The sequence below is a fragment of the Chrysochloris asiatica genome, unplaced genomic scaffold (genome assembly GCF_000296735.1).
Source record: "Chrysochloris asiatica unplaced genomic scaffold, ChrAsi1.0 scaffold00092, whole genome shotgun sequence".
In the NCBI taxonomy this organism is placed as follows: Eukaryota; Metazoa; Chordata; class Mammalia; order Afrosoricida; family Chrysochloridae; genus Chrysochloris; species Chrysochloris asiatica.
In genome coordinates, this window is record NW_006408610.1 from 1,341,464 (window position 1) to 1,360,981 (window position 19,518).

The 19,518-nt window shown below is 38.9% G+C and overlaps 1 protein-coding gene across 1 annotated transcript; it reads left to right on the forward strand.

Moving 5' to 3' along the window:
- Positions 1–2,615: 2,615 nt before the first annotated feature.
- RCN2 (reticulocalbin 2, EF-hand calcium binding domain) lies at positions 2,616–18,875 on the forward strand. The gene is made up of 7 exons (XM_006866458.1): positions 2,616–2,816; positions 3,193–3,298; positions 7,014–7,210; positions 12,915–13,028; positions 16,659–16,755; positions 17,884–18,026; positions 18,572–18,875. Exons 1-7 carry the CDS (start codon positions 2,670–2,672, stop codon positions 18,722–18,724), a joined length of 957 nt encoding a protein of 318 aa, XP_006866520.1. The 5' UTR covers positions 2,616–2,669; the 3' UTR covers positions 18,725–18,875.
- The last annotated feature ends 643 nt before the right edge of the window (positions 18,876–19,518 follow it).

A 19,518-nucleotide genomic window follows, 5' to 3' on the forward strand; every position in this document is an offset into this window, starting at 1 on the left:
ACTCACTTAGGAGCCCAAAATATGAAATTAAGACTCCTGAACTGACAATCCTTTTCCTATAGATGAAGAAATGGTTGTTGTTGCTAAGTTCTATGGAGTCAGTTCCAACCACAGTGACTATGTATACAAGCTTTCAGAGGAACCGCTGGTTGGTTTGAACCACCAATCTTGCAGTTAGCAATCCAGTGCTTATTGTGCATCACTACACTAGGACTCCAAGTGAAGAGATGGGCTTCCTTTAAGGGTACAGTGGGCTAAGCATTGGATTGCTAACTACAAGGTCAGGGTTCAAACCCACCAGTGCTCCTTGGGAGAAAGATGAGACTGTCTGTTTCCGTAAAGATTTAGAATCTTTGGACCTCTTAGGAGCAGTTCTGCTCTATCCTATGACCTGGAAGTGGCTTGACAACAGTGGGTCTGGTTTGAGTTGAAGGGTCCAAGGAAGGAGCCCTGGTTAAAGTGCTTACAGTACTCAGCTGCTAACTGAAAGTTTGGCAGTTTGAACCCACCAGCTGCTCGGCAGAAGAAAGGTATGGCAGTCTGTTTCTGTACAGATTTACAACCTTGGAAACTCTCTAGAGTAGTAATACTCTGTCTTACTGGAATCAGCTTGATGGCCGTAGATGTCAAGTCTTCTGATGCCCAGTCATTTATGTGGTCCACCCCACTGCCTCCTTAGATACCATTAGATTCTTTTGTGCCCCAAATTCTCCATTTGTGGAGTCCTTAAGCTTAGAGTAACTTTCCATAATAGCTTTTATTCTATTCTTTGTACCTGTAGTTACATCAAAAGCTGCTCAAAGTTTACCTTGTCTTCATTGGCACACAGTAGGAAGAAAGCAGTCTTTTATGTTAAGTGAGGGCATTTGTTTCAAATCCTGACCTTAGATTAAAATTAAAATGACCTTGTAATAATTTTTTTTAATTGGGGGGGAGGGTAGTTGTTTATTTTAATGAAATCAACTCTTAAATGATGCCTATTTTTATACTCTGAATTTATAATTCTGATCTTTATAACATTGGAACGATTACACTGAATTACAATCTTTGCTTTGTAACTTTTCCATGGTCTCTGACCCAAAACAATAAAATTCCAACATGACCCAGGAAATCTGTGTGATTTATGCCTACTAAGCTTTCCAGTTTGGAACAGGATTCTTGCTCCCAATTCACACAGAAGCAGTGAGAAGTGAAAGAGGACCCAGAAAGTCTTTTCTTCTGTGTGAAAAGGCCTGATGGGAAGTGGAGCAATCAATAAAGAAAAGGCACAAGCTGCAGCTTACAAATTTCTCCGGGCCTCTCAGTGGCCACTAGCAACAACACTTGTTAGAGAAATTATATAGATTAGAAGATAGATATAGAATAAAAGCCACATGTACATGTCTTCTATCTGTAAAGGTTTTGCTAGGTATTTGCTAATCTATTCCTTCTGTGGAATCATCGATTTTACTTTTCTACCTGCCTGGATAAAGTAAGGTGTGTGTAAAAATGTCCTCCACTTATCTATTAGTTTGGTTTCAGGACAGTGTCCAGAGTAGTGCGAAAGGCCTAAAAATTTATTGCCGAAAATTAGCCAGTGAAAACCCCATGGATCACAGAACCTTGTCTGAGACTTTGCTAGCTTAATTTGTATGAGTCATCAGGATTGGTAGAGAGGATTATCATGCTTACTAAAGTGAAAGGCCAGCAAAGGCAAAGGGAGACCCTCAGTGAGATGAAATGACACAATGGCTGCAACGATAGACTCAAACAGAGATGATGAAGATGGTGTAGGATGGAGCAACATTCTATTCTGGTATACATGGGTCACCATACGTTGGAGCCTGCTGTATTGGAACTGTTGTTAAGTGCCATTGAGTCAGTTCTGACTCATAGCAAAACTGTATAGGGTTTCCGGGGCTGTAAATCATTGAGGTAGCAGACAGCCTCGTCTTTCTCCCGTGGAGTCGCTGGTGGGCTCGAACTGTTGACCTTGCAATTAGCAGTCGAGTGCTTAACCTACAGAACTCTGAGGCAGTCTTATTACTGTGACCATTTATAAATGAGCAAACAGATTTCCAGGAATCAAGTAACTTGGCCGAGATCCTGTAATTTTTAAGTGGTGAACCTGAGTATCAGATGACCAACATCTGGGTACTTACAGTACATGGGTTTCTTAGTCCTGCTCTGACAATATAAATACGTAGAGATACACTGAAGGCTGGGGGAATGACTACTGTTAGTAGGTTCCTCAAGACAAAGATTTCTTGATGCTGTATTGTTTTCACCCAAATCTCCTACCTTTCTAATTGATGGCAGGCAAGACGGATACACAGAGCGCACAGCATTGGAAGGAAACTAAGTGGAGGATACAGGCAGGGATATGGCTCCAGGTCCGCCTCCTGGCTTTAGTGGGCCGGCCGCAGACCGCCACATCGTCGCGGCCAGCCCCCAGTCATGCGGCCCAATCAGCGACGCCTCCTGGAACACCGCCCCTTCGCTGCGGCCATATAAGCCTCGGCCTTGGCGCGTTACCGCGCCGTTATCGGCAGGGCCTCAGCCTGTGAGGGGTTGGAGGGACAGCCCCACCTCCACGTACCGTACCCCTCCACCTACGCTGCGCCGCGGTCGTCTGGGCCCCCGCCCACCCCTTTGCTCGCCTCGTTTTGTGTCGGCGACGGGCCGGCACGATGCGGCTGGGCCCGAGGCCCGCGGCGTTGGGGCTGCTGCTGCTGCTGTACGTCGCGGCGGTCGGCGCCAGTAACGCCGAGGAGCTGCACTACCCGCAGGGCGAGCACCGCGCCGACTACGACCGCGAGGCGCTGCTGGGCGGCCAGGTGAGGCGGCCGAGCCGGGGTTGGGCAGGTCGGGCCTCGCACCGCCGCCGCCGCGGGCTTTGTCCCGGGACAAAGGGGGACAGCCGGGCGAGGCCTGGCCGAGGCGGCCTGACAATGGGGGCCGGGCGGGGCGCATCGGTGCTCTCGTCCTTGCCCTCGCTCTCTAGGGGCGCCCTGGGCCTCTCTAAGCCTGGGGAAATGGCATGGCTGGGGGGCTGGATCTTGGAGGGTGTGTGTAGGGGACCGGGGATCTGGGGAGCAAGTGGGGTCACCCCGAAATTCCTCCGCAATAGAAGGCTTCTGGTAGCCATTTCCTCCTACCCTTTCCTCCCTTGATAGTAATGCTTGCGCCTTGTGTGCTGCTTCCCCCCTAAAGGATGAAGCCGATGTGTATGTTAAACTCAACCTGGAAGAGCAACACAAAAGGCTGAAGTCCATCATAAAGAAAATTGACTTGGACTCAGATGGCTTCCTCACTGAAAGTAAGATTGGTCCTACTGCAACTAACAGCTGAGAAGTCCCATTATAGGAGACAGAAACGCAAACATTTAAAACGAGGGTGTCTGTTGAACGGAGATTGCTAGTATTCTAGCAAATTAGAAGTACTTTGAGAAGGCACGCGAGTATCATTTGTATCTGGACATCTTCAGACATAGTTACAACCCCGTGCAATTTAGTAAGATCTAAAGATCATTAACTGGCCACAGTACGTGCAGTTCATCACTTGAAGGCTCGCTCTTGCCCCTCACTTGACTAAATTTTTGTTTTTTAATCAATGTCAACAATGTAATTGATTTCGAGAAACATGCCAGTAACTTTCTGACGGCATTAAGCGATTTGCTGCTTTCTTGATATGTGTGTCATTAGAATTGTAATCCTCGTCTTGTTTTTAAAAAAGCAAGTAGAAAAAGACCTGTTGCATGTGAATTATGTTTATCACAAAATGTTAAAGCTGGTGGGGACTTTAGAGCCATCTTGTCCATCTCTTGTTATTAAAGAGATGAAGAAACAAACCCAGAGGGATAAGGACCCTTTTCAAATTATTGATAAACCCAGTAGAATCCAGCACTCCTGTTCCTAATTCAGTTGTTGTATCTTTCACTTAAAAAACAAACAAAAACTGAGTGCTGTTAGGTTCTGCAGTCAGAAATAAAATGTTCAGATTATTTAAAGAACACTTGGAATAAAGGTCTGTACAACTGTCTCTCCCCAATTCAAGTGATGGATCCTTTCCACTTTTGAAGCTGGTTCTCAAAAAAAGATTGAGAAGACAATTACTGTGAACATAAATTTATTATTATTCTATGTTCACTGCCATTGATTCAATTCTGTAGGGTTTCCGAGACTGTAAATCTCTTATAAGAGCAGACAGCCTCATCTTCCTCCTGAGGAACAGCTGGTGGGTTTGAACCTTGCAGTTAGCAGCCCAGTGCCTAACCCACAGTGCCATTTCCTATTTTAATTTTGCTCAGCATTCAACAATAAAATTGCTGGAGACTGAACTTCAAGACTGGTAATTTAAGACACACTTCACTTTGGTGCTGTCAAGAATACTAAGATTAAGGCTTGAGTTCTTGCAGAGATAGAAAAAGCCTCAGAAACCCTATACAGTGTCACTGTGAGTCAGAATTGACTCAACAACACTTAACAAAAACTTAATAAACATAAAAGAAAACCTTTGGACTCTAATTATCCAGTAAGAAAAAAAGCCAAAATTGGTTGCACTAAAATGTATACAAAATAAATTGATTTAGAAGACTATATGGTGCCTGTCTGCAGTGTCAGATTACCCAATCAGCAAGGTAAGCACGGGTTTACTTGTGCATATTTGCTAATCTGCAGTGAGCAATTTTGTATTTTTTAACCACATCAAAATTGTACTTCAAGTTATGGCTAGTATCTATCTCCCAACTCTAGAGCACCTTTCTACAGAATCAAAGCCTCTTCAAATGTATAATCCCAGCTAGGGACGGAAGTACACAGTAAACAAGAATAGATTTACTAATCTGTACTAATCTGTACTAATCTGTACATGGACTGCACCACATCACATGGTGAACAGCATATGAAACTGCTCTCCATAGATGAATAAATAAGCCTGCTATAACCTAGCATATTGGGTACACTGCCCCTGCCTGTTTGTTAGGGCTTGGATATATTGAAATAGTTCATCATAAATATTAAAACATTTTAAAGCTAAAAGGTGGTGTTGGTTATGTGCCCTGGAGTCAGTTCCAACTCTGTGTAGGGTTTCCGAGGCTGTAAATCTTTACGGGAGCAGAGAGCCTCATCTTTCTCCCCTGGAACAGCTGGTAAGGTTAGCAGCCCGACTGGTAGCCACTATGCTACCAGAGCTCCTTAGAGATAAAAAGGAGCATAGTCCAAATTTTCGTTTTATAAATCTGAAAACAAAGGTTCTGAGAAGGTAAACTTTTCTTATGTGGCAGAACTGAAGCTAGAGCCCATGTTTCTGATTCCTGCTCCAGTCTGTTTTTTGATGCCTCTTTAAATGAACTAGGAGAAAGACACTTGCTGCTTAAGGAAACCTTCATTCTGCTTGGGCCCTCTTTATGGAATTACACTAATTTGCACTTTAAAAGGCAGAACTGGAACAGAGAGAGGGTCTTGAGAAGCATCAAAATTCCATGGCAGGAGTTGGTCTCTAGACTTCCTGAACCTCATTTCCTCTGCATTAAAACAGTGATAATAATAATGACTTGTTTAGAAAATTAGAGAGAATGTACTTAGAGGAATTGATACATAGTGATTGTTTAATACCTCATTACCTTAATGAATATTCTTGGTTGAGCTTCAGGAAAGATACACTGTCTTTGCTACTCATCCAATCTCCCCCGAATTATGGAGGGGACCCTTAGTGAAGTGCCCTACCACTTGTTAAAGGAGCACACTTGTTAAAGGTAGCGTAGTGGTTACAAATCGGGCTGCTAAGGTCAGCAGTTTGAAACTACCAGCCGTTCTGAGGGAGAAAGATGAAGCTTTCTGCTTCCGTAAAGATTTACAGCCTTGGAAACCCTGTGCAGGGTCACTGTGAGTCAGAACCAACTCCATGGTACTTAACAACAACAACAACAACAAGTTGATTTTAAAGTGAATATTTGAGATTTAGAAACTTTTCCCTTGTCTTCAAGTACAATGTCTAGACAACTGTTGCAGAAGGGAAATATAATTGCTACTGGTTTTGTTAAAATGCCCTCCAGGTGCTTTATGATGTGGCTAAAGGGAGTGTTTCACAGACATCAGTCAATTGAATAACTTCTCACAATTTAGACCCTACCCACATAACTTCTATTAATTCTGTCATAAAAGTTTAAGTACCATATGTTTTAAAAAGAAAACTTTTTATCACGTTCATAAACACTGTATTTCTTAAGACATATTAAATAAGTTATTCAAGTACAAGAACATTTATGCTTCCTGAGACATTATTTGGTAACATGCAAAGGTTGTTGGCAATTTTTTAGTTAATATTAAAAATAAATTTTTTTTTAAAATGCTATTTTGACCAATTGTTAAATCATTCAAGTTCTTATTGAGTCAAACATTTTCTGGGCACTTGGTGTATGCCAGGGAACAAAACAGACCCAAACTCTACTTATATTCTAGCAACTACATATTTATCTTCTATACATAGGCGCCAAGTAGCTCTTCCTTCCCTGCATCCATATTCATTTCTATGCAACTTGGCCAGTATTTGTAAACATGCATGATTTTGGGGTTAATGCAGTTTGAACCATAAGGTTGGTGGTTCAAGCTCACCAGCCACTCCTTGGAAACCCTATACAGGGTTGCTGTGAGTCGGAAACAACTGGAAGGCACTTAATTATTTTTCTAGAGAAGACTTAGACATGAGACATGTACTAGGAATAAAGGTAAAATAATAATACTAATAATCCCTGTGCTTGAAGAATTTAAGAATATATCTCTAGAGAAGACAAAAATAACAAACCCAGAACAATCAAGTAACAAGTGGTTGCTTTTCTGTGTTCAGTAATGTTGTAATGCACTCCCTTCCTTTTCAGTCTGTTTTCCCCACTCTACTAGACAGACCTGTCTCCAAAATCATGTAACTTCACCTAATTGCTTTTGAATCAACCACACAAACAGACAAAAAAGGTTTAGAAATCCTGTTGGTCTCAGAAGTATTGCTACATTCATTGTATTTTGTAATTCTCATAGATGAACTCAGTTCATGGATTCAGATGTCCTTTAAACATTATGCTATGCAAGAAGCAAAACAACAGTTTGTTGAATATGACAAGAACAGTGATGATGTTGTGACTTGGGATGAATACAACATTCAGATGTATGATCGTGTGATCGACTTTGATGAGGACACTGCTCTGGATGATGTAGAAGAGGAGTCTTTTAGGCAGGTGAGTACCTGTGCACAAGCTGTTCTTTCAGTTTGTATCAGTTCACTTGACCTTCCCACATGAACGAGCACAAGGGGTCTGAGAAGAGAGACAGGATTGCCCTGTTCCCTAGGTAAATAACCTGTTCCACTTCAATGGACAGTTTGATGGTTTCCTTCCTTTCTAGACAGATTTAGGATTCTAACTCTGTGTCTCAGCTGCAGTATTTGTCCTTGTTGCTAGAGTGGCTTATTTATGTATTCTAGATGCCAGTGTTTTACTTTAAATTACCAAGAAGGCACATTCACATTGTTAAGCATGTTGTTTTTATATAAAATAACTCATTTCTGAGAACACAGTATCCCTATGAGTTCTGTTGTTTCCCACAGTTGAATTTACTGGGTAAACACTGGACTGCAAACCCCACGGTTGGTGGCTCAAGCCCACCAGCCGCTCTGCAGGAGAAAGATGAGGCTGTTTGTTCCTGCACAGTTGTGCAGCCTGGGAAACCCTATAGAGGGTTAGTTACTATGAGTTTGAACCAACTCAACAGCACTTAACCACCAAGCAGAGCTGAGGAAGACAAGTTTGATTTAGAAATTAGTAAAAATGATTTGAAACTTTTTAGTTAGATATGAGTAGGAACTTTTCAAGACTTTTAAGAAGTTTGTTAAACTAAAAGTACATGAGTTCAAATGACTGTAAGTGTCAGAAATTTGCCATTTCAAATATTTCTGCATTTCAGAGGTACTTTTAAAACATTTTTCTAATATAGGTAGCTTTTTATACATAGAATAATAAAATCAAACATTTTGTTGCAAACTCTGTCACAAAGTTATAGTGAAGGGTGCTTGGAAAACATTTGAACATCCTTATTCCTTAACATATCCATTGTTAAATAAGTTGAGAAGCTGTTGTGGCATGGTGGGTTAAGCACTGAACTGCTAACCACAAGGTTGGTGATTGAGACCCACCAGCCACTCCTTGGGAGAAAGATGAGGCTGTCTATTCCTGTAAAGGTGAACAGTCTCAGAAACCCTAAGGAACTCCTCTGTCCTATAGCATCACTAATATTAGGTGACATTTGGTTTAGTTTTTCTTTGGGGGTTTTAATATTTATTGTGCCCATTCTTCATCAGCTAGTTGGCTGTTTTACTGCTAATGATTGTGTGTAGTATGGGCGTAGCACTATTTAGAAGTTAAACCGAACCCAACCCAATCCACTGACGTTGAGTCAATTCCCACTCATAGCAACTCTGCATAGGGTTTCCGAGGCTGTCAATCATTATGGGAGCAGAAAGCTTCGTCCCCCACAGGGCTGCTGGTGAATTTAAACTGCCAGCCTTGTGGTTAGCAGTTCAGTGCTTATCCTACAACACCACCAGGACTCCTTAGTGTAGAGGTTAAAGGCGCCCATTTTCCACCCAACTTGCATCCAGTTCTACCACTTAATAGTTGTGTTTCCTTGAGTAAATTATTAAACCCCATTATGCCTGAGTGTTTTCATCTATGAAATATGGGGATAATGGTAACATGGAGAGAGAGAACTATAAGAGCAGCAGTTGGAATGAGCCCTGGTGGCTCAGTGGGCTAAACACTGGGCTGCTAACCGAAGGGCCAGTGGTTCCAACCCACCAGCCTCTAATACTAAGTGCCTCAGAAACTCTGACCTATAGGGTTTCTGTGAGTTAGAACCAACTCGGCAACAATGGATTTGGAGTAGCAGTTAAACTAGTAAGTAGTTCTATTTTGATTAAAATAAATATTGTTGAAGAAAGCATATACAATTGTTCATAAGTTTATATTAGTCAATTTTTAAAAAGTGCTTCGGCACTTGTTAACTATATCAGCTTTAGAGTAGGTAGGAGAAAAGAGGAAAATGTTCTTTTGTTGTACTTTTTTGGTTTCCTCTTACTTGGGTCTTCATCTGACAGCAGACTAAAATGAGTGTGAATCCCAACTTTATATTGGCTTGTTAGTGCCAAACAGGAAATGATTGATGGCCATGGGATTTGGGATTGTCATTTACTAGGCTTCTTCCTTTAATATTGACATTGTTGTTGTTGTTATGTGCTGTGGAGTCGGTTCCGACTCATAGTGACCCTGTACAAGAGTTTCCGAGGCTGTAAATCTTTACGGGAGCAGAAAGCCTCATCTTTCTCCCGCGGAACAGCTGGTAGTTTCGAACTGCTGATCCTAAGGTTCGCAGCCTGATTCGTAACGACTACGCTGCCAGAGCTCCTTATTAAATTGACAATATTAAATTGACATTAACTTACCTCAAAAGCATCGTTAGAGGTTTGGGATTTTTCTAAAACCAAAACCATGGTATGATACCAAGGTTTCCTTGCTAGGTAGTAAAACAAGTTAACTGTAGTATTTTACAATCAGTCATACTTTAGTCCAATTCTAATTGTGTCTTTTTTTTTTTTTTTTTCCCTTGACCCCCAAAATAATTAATAGCCTATCCAAAAAAAAAATGTGATTTTGGATTTTTATGTGGTTTTTTTTAATCTATATTCTTGAGAGTGGTGGTAACATAAAAGATCTTGCTATTGAGCAGAAAATTGTCTCTCTGAAGAGGTATATGACTGATTGATAGACCTGGTTATGTACAGTTTTCTTTTAAATTATATTTTGTTCTAATGCTCTGTTCCCCACTGAGTAGTTAGAAGATGTCGATTATAAGACTCTCTAGTGTTTTCAGAATGAGTTTTGCTATCCGTCAAGTCAGTTCTGACTTCAAGCAACACTGTCTAGGGTTTCCAAGGAGCAGCTGGTGAGCTTGAACCACTAACCTTGTGGTTCAAACTAACCTTGCAGTCCAGCGCATTAACGCATAGCGCCACACCGAGACTCCAAGAATGAGTTAAATGGACATTAATAGTTTAAAGGAATTGATGCAGACCCTTGGTGTAAACACCGCTCAATGGGAGTCCTACTGGTTATCTTGACATGACCACATAATCAGGAACATGCCTCTATCTTCTTCAGGAAGTTTCTAATCATACTTCATTAGAATTTGATATAAATTGTTGTTGTTGTTAAATGCCCTAAATATCAGTAAGCATGTGAATATTCTCCAAAATACAAAATAAAGGACATATATGAACTGAGTCTTAACCAAAGTTACAGAATAATTTAGACCACAAATAAAATGAAAAGTAAGTGGGTATCTGAATAAAATAAAAATTTCTTAGGGAAACATACTAAAAAACAAAAACCAACTTGATACCTGCATTTTATTTTAGTTTTATTAAGTCTCTCTGTAGAGACGAGCTGGAGTAATGAGCCTTTCAGGCTGTGAAATGCCTGGAAAGGCTTTTCCTTATTATACGATGAACCATTGCAGTCAGCACTTTTAAGCAGGATAATTAAAGTTTGGGGACTTGCTTGGCAAAAGCTCAATTGCCAGCTAAGCTGACTTCTAAAGTCAACTGCTGAAGATGCCTATTGTAGCAATATTTATTTACGTAAGGTATAACCTTACATGCAACTAATCAGATTTTTGAAGACCTAGACTTTTTGTTTTAGTTTCACAGTTTATGTATTTCCTCATGCAAATCATTAGTCTACCAAAAGATGGCAGTTTTGTTCCTCACAAGCTCCTGTGATGCTATAAGAACAGAAATTATGGTCGTTTCTTTTCACTACTGTTCCTAGCTCTTTCTGCCTTCTATGAGAATATAAAGTTTTTATACAAAAGGGGGAAAATGAGGTTTTATGGGATTGTCCATCTCTTGTTTTTATCTTTTAGAAAGTTTCTGATTTGAAGAAAAAGGTCTTTCTGCTTACTGGTTTATTTAATAATGAGCTAGTCTTAAATTGTGCTCTTTAAATGATCATGCATAAAATCTATTAAAACATACATAACTTGATTTTATTTTTAAAAATTTGAAATAGGAGCCAGAAAACTTTTTTTTTTTAATTGAAAAAAATCTCAGCTTGTTGAAAGAGGTCCTTTCTTTCCATAGGCAAGTTCCTCTGCTGAAACATGGACTATTTTACTTCAGATTGTAGAGTTCTTTCATAAGCAATCTATGGCACTTGGTTATTTTGAATAGTGGTTTATACCCCCCCTCAAAAAAGAACTTGAATTTCTTGACAAAGTACCCCAAATTCTAATATCTTGACTTTTCCTCATGTTAAACCTTAAAGTAAAATGCAAATTACTTTATGTAGTTATTTGAAATTATAAGACTTAAAAGTAAAAGCAATTATTTGGAGCTAACTTGGATTTTTTCCCTCCTTCTTTCATGATTGGGTAAGTATTTCTGGCTTGTGGGGTCTGGATGTTTAAGAGACTGAATTCTATGGGGAGAAAGGTAAACCTCTGTAAATTAGTCACTGTAAAAGAACTAGTATTTACTTAAATAACTGCTCCCTAGCTGTCTCTATTTTTCTAGAAAATTGAAAAGAATATTTCTTTTCAACAGTGAAACAACATAAATTTAAAGCTGCTAAAACATTTGTAATTGTGTTTTTTAAAATGCATCAATTTATGGGAAGGAAAGCTAGTCCTAAAATTCTTAAAATAGAAATTATGCCGGATTAGCAATGTGGCATTTTTTTCCCAAGGTTCTTGGTTGCAGAGGTACTTTTGAAAAATTATCAAAAGCCATCGTGTTCGTAATAGCTGCTGACTCATTTTACTACTTGAACAAAAATAAACATGAGAAAGAAAATAGGAAATGGATCCATTTAGACTTTTGAAGTCTTTATTTCTGAACATGCAGAATTACCACTATAAAGAGCCTACTAAAAATAGACTTCCAGATATTATTATTAGCTTTACACTAATAATATGAGATCCTCAAGATAAGAGGACTTTCTCCCTTTCTTTTGAAACTTGTTAACATATTTTTAAAAAAGTTATTTAGAAGACCAGAAACAATTTGAAAAGACCCTGCCAAGATTTTGGACATGGTCAAAATTTAGTTCATTTTGGGCATCCAGGAAAGTACTGAGATTGTTGAAAGGCAGTGGTACAGAAAGAACAGGGAAAACTGACCGTTCCCTAATCTAAGTCAATGATTAGACTGATGATTGAGCAATGATTATAGTTTTGCAATCAATAATAGTAACAGCTCAACAAACTCAAACTCACTGACATCCAGTTGATTCTGACTCATAGCAACCCTTTAAGACAGAGTAAACCACTCCGTGGGTTCTGAGACTGTAAATCTTTACAAGGGCTGACAGCCTCAGCTCACATTTATTAAATACTGCATAGTTAGGGCTTGGTAATTACTTGATGGAGTCCTGGTGTGGCACTCCACAGATAATGTACAAGACCGCAAGGTCAGTTTGAACCTCAAGGTCGACAATTCAAACCCACCAGTCACTCCTTGGTAACCCTATATAGTCCTATATAGGGTTGCTATGAGTCAGAACTGACTTGTTGGCACTTAACAACAACAGCAACAATTGCTTGATAAGGGATCCTTATCCCAGTTACTCAATATGGACTTTTATCCCAATTTTCTAGAAAGGTTACATAGCTTGACTTGATTAACACAGCAAGTAAGTGGCTTCATTGAAGTTGAGAGCTGGGTCTATACCTGCCTATAATAAATGTTTGTTATATTAGCTCAGTCTGTCTTCAAAGGAATGATGTGGAGATAGAATGTGCTTTAAATTCCATGTAGCTTATGTTTTTTAAAGTACTTTAAATGTTGTTATTATACTAACAAGACCTTTAAACCTGTTTATTTATTTTTCAAAGCTTCATTTAAAAGACAAGAAACGATTTGAAAAAGCTAACCAGGATTCAGGTCCTGGTTTGAATCTGGAAGAATTCATTGCTTTCGAGCATCCTGAAGAAGTTGATTATATGACGGTAAGAAAGAAACGTTTTCAGAGAATTATTGAGTGACCAGATCATTAAGATCTTTGTTTATTACGTCACTGGAGTGAATTATATTTGTTGATGTTAGGTGCCATCAAGTTGGTACTGACTCATAGCGACCTTAGACACAACATAACGAAACACTGCCAGGTCCTGGGCCAACCTCACCATCTTTGCTTCATTTGAGCCCATTGATGCTGCCACTGTGCCAATCCATCTCGCTGGGGCTCTTCCTCTTTTTCTCTGACCCTCCACTTTACCAAATAAGATATCCTGCACCAGTGACTGGTCCCTCTGGACAATATTTAAGAGACAGGAAGATCAAAAATTCTTGTCTCAGAGTAGAAGTGGAAAGGAAGTTGAGGCGGTGGTAAAAAACAAAAGACCATTGTTGTTGACCCAATTCTGACTCATAATGACCCTATCAAACAGAATAGAAAGGTCCATAGGTTTCCAAGGCTGAAATCTTTGTGGTAATGTAGGATATACACTGGACTGCTTACCACAGGACTGGTGGATGAAACCTACCAGTTGCTCCTTGGAAACCCTATGCAGGGTCGCTATGAGTTGAAACTGATTTTACAGCACTTAACAACGACAACAATCTCTATGGAAGCAGAGTGCCACAGCTTTCTCTTAGCACAGCAGTTTTGGTGGGTTCAAACCACTGACTTTCTGGTTAGCTACCAAGTGCTTAGCAACTGCGCCATCAGGGTTCCTAATATAAAAAATAGTGTTTAGAAATCGGCTACACGTTTACACTGAGTCTGTTGCATTGCATCGGCTTCAGTTATGTGGCTTAGTTCCCAAGGTATTTCACAGAAAGAAGATAGAGTTTTTTGTTTCTTGAGGCAAAGTCAGAAGTTGCTGCATTGAATAACTGGACTGCAGATAACGGTTTTTCCCGTAGCTCAGGGGCAAAACATTGCCGTTAGTACCACTCCTTTTGCCATTTTGAAGCTTCTGATTTCTAACTTGGCACAAAATACATGACCTAGTTAAAGAACAGTGCCAGGGCACAGTGTGTTTTAGTGCCAAGATTAATTTGGGGTAAGATGATTGAACCCAAGAATGGCAGTCAGAGGATGCCGGGTCTCATGCTCTCAGGAATAAGGAACGCAGGAAGACTTTGAGCAGGGGTATGTCCCGTGAAATCAGGTAGGCATTATATGCTATAGCCTGGTGTGTGGTTTAGCAATGAAATGACATAGGTTTTGGAGATAGCATAAACAGGACTAAGTAAGTATGATGGGAAGGAGAGCATCAGAGATGATGCTGAGGTTATGAGTTTACATGACAACAATGGTAAAGATAGTACCATTCCACAGACGGGATGGAGGAAGATAATCAATTTTCTTTGATGCCATTAGAGGTGATGGCAGCACATACATGGTGTTGCATTTCAGAACATCTTCATTAATTCCTATTTACCTTAATCATTTTTATATAGTCCTTTTGCCCTTTAAGAGTATATTTCATGTAGGTAAAAGACCAAGGGTACAGGAACAAATTAAGTAGTTCTACTTTGGATTAAGCGGGAGAAAGATGAGGCTTTCTACTCCCGTAAAGATTTACACCCTCGGAAACCCTATACAGGGTCACATAACAACGACAACAACAACTTTGGATTAAAAGTTATTGTTACTGATATAGCTCCAAAGATTCTTGTAACCATGGTTACTCTTGAAGTATGTCTTTTGTCTCCCAAGAGGAGGATTTTACATGGAAAATAGTCCTATTGGTTAGTAGTTCTTAACTTTTATTGGTTCACAGATTCTCTTAAGAATCTGATACATATTATGAACTGTGCTCCAGAAAAATCACACAGTGCACCCACCCACAAAATACTGAATGATAATTTCAGAATTTCCTCAAGATTTCTCCCTTTAAAATGAATTTTAGGATTCCTAGATTAAGATCTCCTGGTTTCTAGATAGAAAATCGGTAATATTTGATTTAAAAGTTTACACTTAAGCAGTGTTTCATGTACAAATGGATTAAGTCTTTCGATTTGACAAGAATGAAGGCAATGAGGATATTTGAGTCTGATTCACTAGAATTGTGATGCTGAAATGCACATTAAAAAGTGTTTAAAAGAAAATGAAAATAATAGATGTAGGTTAGGAGACACTCATCAGGGAAGAAAACACAGGCAGCTAGTTAATGGGTCCAGCAAAATCCTGGAGATTTGAATGTGTTTAAAGGCACAGAAGAAGGAGCTGCTGTAGAAGAGACTGAAGACTTGGGAGAGTCAGGAATCAAGAACTGGTCAACAAGAAAGCATTTCAGGAGATTTCTCATATTTGGAAACATACAAGGAATTTTTCTAAGAGAGTATTGTGGAAGGTTGCAGTATGGTCCAAAGAAAGTGGAGGTTTTAAAAAAAACCCAAACAGCTGTAGAGAGTTTGGGATGCTATAGGAGAAGTACTGGACTGTTATCTACCAGGTCAGTGGTTCAAACCCACCAGCCACACCTCAGGAAACCTATACCGTGTGGCTTTGGGTTGAAACTGGCTTGATGGCACTTAACAACAACAGAGCATGTTAGGGAAACTGAGGCAGAGACTTCTAAGCTGCAGTGGAAGGTCCAGTGATACAGCAAAAATTAAATTGTTAGGCTTCGTTTTATATTCTTGTCTATTTTGTGAGACTTTATGGTTCTGAAATAGAAAAGTGAAGTGGGTTTGCTGTGCAGACGGGAGATTAGCATGAGAGGAAAAGAGTCCAAGATAGGGAGGTATTGAAAGAAGCACTGAAGCAGCTGACCGTGGGCTCAGGGCAACTAGAAGTCTAATCCTGGGGTCAGGAAGAAGAGTTGGTCGAGATGTATTGATAAGGATGAAGAACAGGTTTGGGAGAAGTCTGAGGTGATTGGAGGGAGCTTTGAGACAGTTGAGATTCTGTGAATGACAGCAGGACTCCTGGTGTTCTACCTACAAACTGTAGGGTAAGCACTGGACTGCCAGCCACCAGGTTGCAGTTTAAATGTATCAGCCACTCCTCAGAATCCCTTTCGAGGCTTCCTTTCTTTGAGTTGGAACTGACTCAGTGACACTTAACAGCAACACGTAGAACAGTTTTATGTAGAGATCTAAGAGCCTTAAAGTGGATTGTATTCATTTTGGTAGGGTTTCTTTTGTGGTTGTTGATGGATTGGTGTTAGAAAATGACAAGGGAAGTAACAAATAATCGTTCTTGAAAGGGAGGGCAATATGTAGACAGTTGCAGAAAGCAGTATGAGTTAGTGCCAGTGTTGTTTAGGAGGGTGAAGTGTAGTTCTTCACAAGTTGAGGGTGTTGGTCTTATGCTTCTTAGTTGTTGTTGATAAGTGCCATCGATTTGGTTCCGACTCATAACTGAATAGGGTTTCCAAGGAGTGGCTGGTGAGTTTGAACTGCTGACCTTGCAACTCAAACCAACCTTGTGGTCTTGTGTTTATTCTACGAGGAGTTTTATTCTTGCTTCTAACTTCCAATGTTTGGGAAGATTGTTCTGTAAGTATGTACAACCAGAATGATTATTCCTAAATAAGTTCTAAAATAGGGTTGATTCAGATGGTGCTGAGATTGAAAATTTTGTGACTAACTTTAAAAAATATTTTTTTATGAACATGTAATAGGAATTTGTCATTCAAGAGGCTTTAGAAGAACATGACAAAGATGGTGATGGATTTGTTAGTTTGGAAGAATTTCTCGGTGATTACAGGCGAGATCCAAGTAAGTCGCTTACGGGAGTGTGGAAGGAGAAAAAAAAGAGAAGAATTAAAAAAGAAAGAAATTGAAAGATAGCCTGGCTTGTTTGAACACACTGTTTGACAGAGAAAAATGAACAACAGGCATTGTGTCTGATTCTTAACTTGTTTTACCAAGTTAACTGTAATAGAAGTGAAGCAAAGGAATTGGGTCCTTATCTGAGAATGCTTTTAGTGCCATATTTGGATTCAAACTTTTTTTCCCCTTACAAACAAATGTAATTATCAATTCAATTGAGGAAGGAAATAAAGATTAGTATTTTAAGCAAAATGTAATATCTTTGCATCTTAAAAGAGAAAGAAACACAAAATACTGTAAATACTGGTGTAGAAGGCAGCACATGTCTGAGTGTTTGAAATTATAGGCATTGTCTGCAGCCTTTTATTTTTATCAGTAGCTGTCTTTTTCACAATTATTGAAACACATCAAACAATGTCATTTTAATATTTGTCACTGATTTTACTTAATGTGAATGCCACTTAAAATTATACATGGCATTACTTTATAAGAATGTGCTGAAAACTTTATGTAGTCCCATGATCGGAAACCCTATACAGGGTCGCTATGGGTCGGAACCGACTCGATGGCACATAACAACAACAACAACAATGATATATATACATTAAAAAACAACACTATCCAACTCAAATTTGGGAAAGCTCGATCTCTGGACAAGTAGCAGCAATTAATAAGATTACTACTTGGTGAGAATATGCAACTGTTTGAAAACTGAGTTCTTTTAGTATGTGTCACTTTTAAAAATTGCTGTTTATTTTGTACTTGTTTCAGGACTTTTCAATGAAGTCACTGTTTCACTAGGCTTCCTTTATATTGTTATTGTTGTTAAGTGCTGTTGAGTTGGTTCTGTTCCTAGCAACCCTGAATAGGGTTTCCATGGAGTGGCTGATGAGTTCGACCTTGTAGTCCAATGCTTATTTTTACAGCACCACACCAGGATTCCCCCCTTCTTTTATATATAAATTTAAACTTTTATATATAAATTTAAACTTCCTTTATTCTAAAGATATACCAGATTTCTGTCTGGTACATGTGATAGTCTTAAATATGTATATTTGTTTCCTTTATATTTAGCTGCAACTGAAGATCCCGAATGGATACTTGTTGAGAAAGACAGATTCGTGAATGATTATGATAAAGATAATGATGGTAGACTTGATCCCCAAGAGCTGTTATCTTGGGTGGTACCCAATAACCAGGGCATTGCACAAGAGGAGGTAAGAGTGACAGAAGGTCTGTCCCTTTGTTTATGTATTTCTTTTCCCTTTGGTGGAATGGCTCAGAAAGGAACTTCAAAACAAATCTTAAAAATCAAAGAAATAATGAAACTATTTAAAGCTGATGCATTGCTCATTTTGATTGAAATCTATGACGTGTTTTCGATCATCAGGGAGAATGTTATGTATGAATTTGATAGTACAGTGAATAGAATAATGGAAGCTTGCATCTACCTGTAATGTCTTTTCTCCTAAGGGCCTTAAAGTGGGTGGTACTAACTTTTAGTTATCCTTAGGATATCCTGGATTGGATTTGAGTGGGTAGGAGGCAGACCCAGCAGAAATTAAGACTGCAGATAACGAGAGAAGCTGTAGACAGACCCAGTTACGATGTGTAAGATTTTGAGGAGATTAGACAGTGATTAGTACCTGGCACACCTGAATGGTTTTGACAAATCAAAACCCACACATGAAAATGTGAACATCTTGGTGAAAATACTTGTTATATTTGACAGTTTTTTGCTTTGTTTTGTTTTGTTTTACAGGCTATGCATCTAATTGATGAAATGGATTTGAATGGTGACAGAAAGCTCTCGGAAGCAGAGATTCTAGAAAACGAGGACTTGTTTCTTACCAGTGAAGCTACAGATTATGGCCGACAGCTCCATGAGGAATATTTCTATCATGATGAGCTTTAAATTCCCAGTGTGTGCGAGCAGTATTCTGACTCCTTTTATAACTTAACCAGTTTTACTTTTGTGATAAAATATTGATGTTATATTTTACACACTAAGTCTTATTACTACATTTAAAATCACTTTAATGTAAATTACAATTTTGGTCTCTTAGAAGAAAACCAAAACCTAATATTTATTTGAAGAACTAGGACACTAATATTGTGCCATATGCCAATAAAGTCATTCCTAAATCTTCCATCTGTTTAGTACTGTACTGTGGAATATTTGAGTTGTATTTCCATACTTGAAAAATGGAGAATTTTAGAGATGCCTGAACAATGTTATTTAAGCAGTACGTGACTGAGCTATCAATTTTTGCTTTGTTTTAAGTAGCTTTAATTTGGGAACTGACAAAAAGGACAATGTTTTTAGAATTAGCATTTTGTTTTAAAACCTTTAAAGGAAACCTTTAGAAGTTCTGTGTAATTTTAAGTTGGTTTCTATAAAGGACTTTATTGTATGAAATAGAACTTTATATTTTTGCATATGTATAGATAGTAATTATATTTAATGTATAACAATAGCATTATGGTGTGTGGAATTTGACATTGTCCAGAACTGTTTTGTTTTCTTTTTCTGACCAATTAAAAATGAAATGTCTTATCTTTTTATTTATATGTTTGTTTGTCTTTTCTTAGCTTTCAGATAAACCTTAAATTTAGCACAGTTTTTATTGTCTTGTATACCATCTCATCTCATCCTTTTCTGCAGTAAATGTTTTCAAAACTGTTAACAATTCTTCTCACTGCATATCC

Bases quoted from the DNA above. Each gene is read 5' to 3' on its own strand.
- RCN2 (XM_006866458.1), top strand. From the start codon at position 2,670: ATGCGGCTGGGCCCGAGGCCCGCGGCGTTGGGGCTGCTGCTGCTGCTG. The intron at 2,817-3,192 runs GTGAGGCGGCCG...TCCCCCCTAAAG, and splicing joins AGGCGCTGCTGGGCGGCCAG to GATGAAGCCGATGTGTATGT. The intron at 7,211-12,914 runs GTGAGTACCTGT...TATTTTTCAAAG, and splicing joins AAGAGGAGTCTTTTAGGCAG to CTTCATTTAAAAGACAAGAA.